Source organism: Xiphophorus hellerii, chromosome 8, assembly GCF_003331165.1.
Source record: "Xiphophorus hellerii strain 12219 chromosome 8, Xiphophorus_hellerii-4.1, whole genome shotgun sequence".
NCBI classification, from domain to species: Eukaryota; Metazoa; Chordata; class Actinopteri; order Cyprinodontiformes; family Poeciliidae; genus Xiphophorus; species Xiphophorus hellerii.
Window position 1 is genome coordinate 7,439,852 of NC_045679.1, and position 6,000 is coordinate 7,445,851.

The 6,000-nt window shown below is 36.9% G+C and overlaps 1 protein-coding gene across 1 annotated transcript in view; it reads right to left on the reverse strand.

Annotated features, from left to right (window-relative positions):
* The window catches only part of arrdc1b (arrestin domain containing 1b), a 34,796-nt gene extending 29,604 nt beyond the window's left edge, over positions 1 to 5,192 (reverse strand). Inside the window, exon 1 of the mRNA XM_032570322.1 lies at positions 4,995 to 5,192. Coding sequence (XP_032426213.1) covers positions 4,995 to 5,112 — 118 coding nt within the window. The 5' untranslated portion in view covers positions 5,113 to 5,192. The remainder of the gene's footprint in view (positions 1 to 4,994) is intronic.
* Positions 5,193 to 6,000: the final 808 nt, after the last annotated feature.

Sequence of the window (6,000 nt, forward strand, 5' to 3'; positions counted from 1 at the left end):
GTTGTCTCTTTAATTTGTCACTGTGATGTAACATAAGGTTTTTTCTTTGTAAATTCTGTTATATTTCTGTCATGTAAAGCATTTCAAGCTGCCTTGTTGCTGAAATCTGCTACACAAATAACCTTTCCTGGACTACGAGAGGCTAAGTGTTAGCTTATCAACAACAAACACTCCAGTTGGGTTTGATTCGCTAGTCATAGATTAACAACATTGTACAGGAAATGCAACTTGTGAAGCTGAACTATTTAGCTGCAATGCTACTTTACACGCTATTGGCCGGAATTCACAAAGTAGCCAATCCAGTTGCGCCATTTGTGTTCCTTGCTGCTGATTGGCTGAACCCTGAAGCACACAGAAAAGGATGTTAGCTTCTGCGATAGCGCCAAAATGGTTTCCCCTGAGCATATTAATGTATATTAAGATATATTTCATGTTGTAAGCAATTTTTAAAATGGGGGTGTCCAGAAATTGTGAATTTAAGCCAAAAGTGGTCAGTTGTGATCCTTAAAATAATTATTTTAATTGTTTAAAATACTTCTTATCTTTATAAGAATTTAGATTCATCCTGACAATAAACTCCAGATTATAATGTGTGTTATTGGGATTTATTGGTTCTCCATAACAGAACTAATAAATATAGTTAATTTTAAAAAATATGATTAAATGAAATTATTCAGTGATAAATTAGACTGCTGCACTATTATAGGTTTATCTTTATTACAGCTGTATTTGTGTTTATGGCTATAAAACCTAATGCCAAAAAAGACTGGAAAAGGTGTTTAAATACTTTTTATCATTACTTTTGTTGTGATAAACCTTTAAGTTCATATTGTACACCTCTATAAGCATTAAAAGCTTCAATATAGGAACAATACACACGTTTCCTTTAGGAAAAACGCGCCACAAAGCTATAAAGTTCCTTCCTGATGCGTTTCCCTCTATTCTCAATACATTATTATTAAAATATTAGTCTCTAATGTTCTGTGAGGGATTTGGATAACCAAACGCTGAACCCTCTTGATCAACATTTACCGACAGCTCGGTTTTACAGCACGTTAGGGGTCATAAACTCCCCAAACAACAACTGTATCTTTCCATGACACAGAACAAGCTGCAGCTTCATGGCCTGACTCACTTCCTCCGTTTCTCAATGAAACGCTGCGTTTTTATCAGCGCCGATCACAAAGGTAGGGCGCTGATCCTGGAGGTTTTCTACTTTATTCCAACCGTTTTCTGTTTGCTCAAAACAGAAAAAGTTCATTAAAACGTCTTTTTAAACGCGTCCTGAACTGTTCGCCGTCTTTTGTTCAAAGACTCAAGGATCTGCTGTGATGTTTTTATGAAGGAGATAATCGATAGAAATGCTTTCTAATGGTTTCCATCATCAATAATGGAGACAGGCTGAGAGCGGTGCATCGGAAACATTCAGCACTTTAAGAAGCTGCACTTTCTTATTAATATCCACCTGTATTTATTTCATCATACAACATGGTGAACCTCACTGTAGTGTAAATAAATATGATACTAAGATGACCTCCAGTCTATGTATGGAGCGATGAAGAGTTAATTCTGACTGCAGAGATACAGAAAACCCAAAAAATGGATAAATTATTTTTAAAAAACAGACATAATTCACGGTGAAACATGGTTTTTACCAACATGGGCTGAAATGCCGCTCAGGGAGGAAGAAGCAACATGAACTCAGACAAAAACGTCATTTCTGAAGTTAAAGTTATAAGTTTTTGGCCCTATTGACGTTGAATCTGGTTTATAAGGGGGGAAGCTTTCAAGTCTGAGAACATCATCCCAGCAGCGAAGTACGGTGGTGGCAGCATCATGTGGGGGTGTTGTGATGCAAGAGGGACTGGTGAAGAACCAACTTGAAACTTTAAAATGGACAATGACGCTAATTAAAGCTGGAAAAGTCATTAAATCACAGAAGTTGTTGCCATAAAATATCTCAATCTCAAAAAGCTGCTGGGATGTAATAATGGTAGGAATTTTCAGGCATTCACATTTTGCATATCGATCAAATTTTCAGTCAGATGGAAGATATCCAGCTAAACTCAATGCCCAAAAACAATCTGTAGTGCCTGACAAGCTAAAAATTATAGAGATGTCTAAAGGCACAGAAGGAAAAATCAATAATTGATAACATGATTGCATTTTTCAGCTGTAACAGATAAAAATTAAATAACGTAAATCCTCATCAGAGAGTTAATTTATGGTGTTTTCACACCTGACAGTCCGGTAGAGTCGGTTTGATTGGACACCAAAGTTGCAACATTTATTACATTTTCAACTCGTGTCAAACGAACCAAAACCCTTGAAACAGCTGTTCCCCTCCTCGCCTGTAGGGGTGCTGCACGAAAACCTCTGAAGAAGACAATGAACGGAGCTTCCTTCTTCACAAAATGTAAAATAATGGAGTGCCGTCAGAATTTAGCGGTTGCAAGATTTCTCTTTTGTCTTTGGTAAAAAAATCAACGACCCATTTTACGCTAGCGCTAGTTAGCATGTTTGTTTTGGTTGCATATACCCATAATGTAGTCCGTTTCCTGACTTTGGAGCCGTTTCTGGTCCGCTTGGCATTTACTACACATTCAAACAGCAACAGAGTTCACTTCAACAGAACCGAGACCAGAGTTCACTTTTTTGGTCCAATTTTGCGTTCACACCGGCCCAGAACTTTCTAGATGAACAAACTGGGGTTCGATTAAACCGAGCTGGTGTGAATTCACCCTTAGTTAAAAAGGTGTGTGCTAGCAAGGTGGCTAACTAGCCTGGCCCAGTTACACCAATCCTACCAATGGGAATGGTCCAAAACTACAGAAAACTATAATAAGAAGGTTATGGAAAGACAAAAAAAATGCTTGAAAAAAGTCAAATACAGATGTAAACCTGTAATTTTTAAAAATATCTCTAAAAAATGGAAAAAGAAACGCTAACTGCCCTAAAACAAGACAAACTCAGCTTGACTTACTGTAAGAAAAGGTGTGTGTGTAATTATGCGTCATCAGCTGGATCTTTATGGAAGGCAGACTTGCACACTTTGCTGCTGATGGATAACGGCGACGTCAGATCGGACATATTGCAGCCGTGGCGTTTACAGAACATTATCGGACCGAGCTGAAAGCCCAGCTGACTCTTTAGAAGGACAACTTTGGCTCCGGAGTGAAAGAAAGAAATCTGATCCACACGAACATGAAAAGAAGCAAGTTGGAGTAAATCAAAATTAATAAATTGGAGAAGATTTAAATAAAATAACTTAATTTTTTAATCCCGGTTGTATAATCTCACTATTATTTTACATCAAACCTTTTGTTTGAAACAACCTGGTATTTCAAAGAAGAGAAAACAACATTACAGATCCTACACTGTACTCAACAGTCAGCCTGAGTCGTTATCCACATATTCACCTTTGGTTTTTATTTACTTTTTGCCAAACCCATCTGGAGTGTTTGCTACGTTTCCAGTTAAAGTCCCAGTAATGGTTACCCAACTCCAAACATTCACGTTAGCGATAAAAGCTGCACCATCCATTAATCTGTGAAATAATCCAGTTACAAGGGAATACTTTACTGCAGCATTCAAATGCAACACATGCAAAAAATGCTTAATAATTCCCAAACTAACTTATTGTGACATTAATTAACTGGTGCATTTATGCTTAAACATTGAGAAGCACATTCACCAAGGCACATTCAAGGTTTCATGGAAATATCTGCTTTTTCTTTTCTAACTGGAAACAAATTTCAAGTTACAATGCAAATCGTGAAACATAAATAACCCAATAATTTAATCTTTTAACTAAGTTTTACACATCTATGTTAGATAATAGTATAATATTCTTATTTTTAATATAACAATAATAATAATAAGTATATTATTAGTTTATACATGATTATTAATACAAAAAAATTTAAAGAAAATGGTGGTTTCCATTTTATTTGTTGTTTTGTTTATTTATTCTGGATTTTTAGAAATCCAGTTCCTGTGTTTCATGTTAATTAGAAATTAAAGTTTGAGAGAGTCTACTTGCATTATTATCATCTTATTAGTTGAAAATAATCTCAAAAATCAATATTATCGTTTGCTGTGTTTAAAGAAAAGCATCAAGTTTTCCGTTTCTCAGTTGAGCAAAGTTATTTTCAGTAATAAGAACAGGATTTGGGTCACTTTCTTTCAAAACGTTAGCTATACTAGTGGAGTTAAATAAAGTAAACTGAAGTTGATTTGGTTGCCTTTTCAGTAAAAGTCTCTGGATTAACACTTTGTGCTACTTTACACTTTCCACTGTTGGAAAACTACAAATTAAAAGTCTCAATCTGCATTTTGGGTCAAATTTGTATCATTTTCGAACTGCTGCTGGAGGCCACACAAAATCAGCCAAGCGCCACGAACAGCCCACGGACCGCACTTTGAACACCCCTGAGATAAAGACAGCAGCCGTTGTTATTGTTAGAGGAGAATCCCACACGGATCACTTGCATACAATGGACTCGTTGTTCTCCACTACACTTACTTACTTACTTACTTTCCCCCCCGCATAAATACGATGCAACAACGTTTACACACAGAAATCCTGACCGTTTACTGTCAAATGCGTTTAAAAATCTGATTTTTAAACGCGTGGACACCTGTTGTTAATCGTGTTTTTTGCTTCTTCCTCTTCTTAAGAGTTTACAAGCAGCAGACATGACGAAGCAGAGTGTCAGAACAAGCAGGATGTGGTTCAGGACGGCAGGACAAGTAACTAAAACAATCACGCAGCCTGCGGCGGGTTGTCGTGTCGGCACCACCGCAACAATGCGTGACGTCCACCCGCCGACAACTAAAACGTTAAATAAACGCCTCGTGAATTTTTAATCACAGTGGGAAAAGTTTAAGCTACATCCAAACCAGGCGGAGGAAAGAGAGAGGAGCCGCTGACAGACATGTTAAGAACCTTCTTCCTGTCTCTCCGTTTTGTTGCTACAAAACGAGCCCGTTACCTTTGTACTGCAGAGGGCTGCCGGTTCGGATTTTCACAGTTCCGCTAATGGACTCCCCCGGACCGTAAACCACCTTGTTGTTGGCGAAAGTGATGTCAAATTCCTGTAGCTTTCCCATAGCTCCGCTCCGCTACTTCTCTGCTCCGCGTCTGCCGCCGCCGCCGCCGCTCCACTCTCACCTGCTGCCGCCGCGAGCCCACCCTCCCGCCATGGCAACCCGTGACGTCACCGCGCCCGCTAACAAACGGCTGACAACGCATGCTAATTTTTACCAATATTTTTCCTATAACATCAAACTTACGAAGCACAACCCCCTTCTTGTACCTTAAACTGTTTTTAAAAGTTATAATAATAAAGTGGATACTGGATAAGTCACATATTTACACATATAAAACAGCATTTTGGCAGCAAACAGGTGATTCCTAGCGGGCTAACAGCTAAAAGTATAGCATGGTAAAGTTAGTACCAATTAACATCGAAGTCTATAAAATAAAGATACATTGTACAAAAGGGCTACCGGTATATTGAAATTGATTATTTTTTTATTAAAGCTGGTACTGCTAAATTATGTTAAAATTATACTAAATTTTTACCCAAGTAAAAGTAAAAAGTAGCCAACCAAGAAGTGACTCAAGTATATAAAAAGTATTTGGTAAACTGAATTACTGATTAATCAATCAAATTATACATAATTTAATATTTAATGTGTGGACATTTTGGAATTTTAAGGACAAAAATAACAACAATTCATATAAATAACAAAAAAATAACAAATAAAAAATCAAGCAAAAGAATATTTTTTTCCAAAATCAGTTCTTTCAAGAGTCTTAGTGCTGTCAATCAATCTGTGAACACCCTGCTAAAGTTGATAATGATTTCATTTTCAAACACTAAGGTAACTATTTCATTTAGTTTGTTTAATCAAATTGGAAATACTCTTTACCATAATCAAAAATTCAAAAGTACCTAAAAAGTCTATTTTTTCTGTATTTGAAGGTTTTCTGTC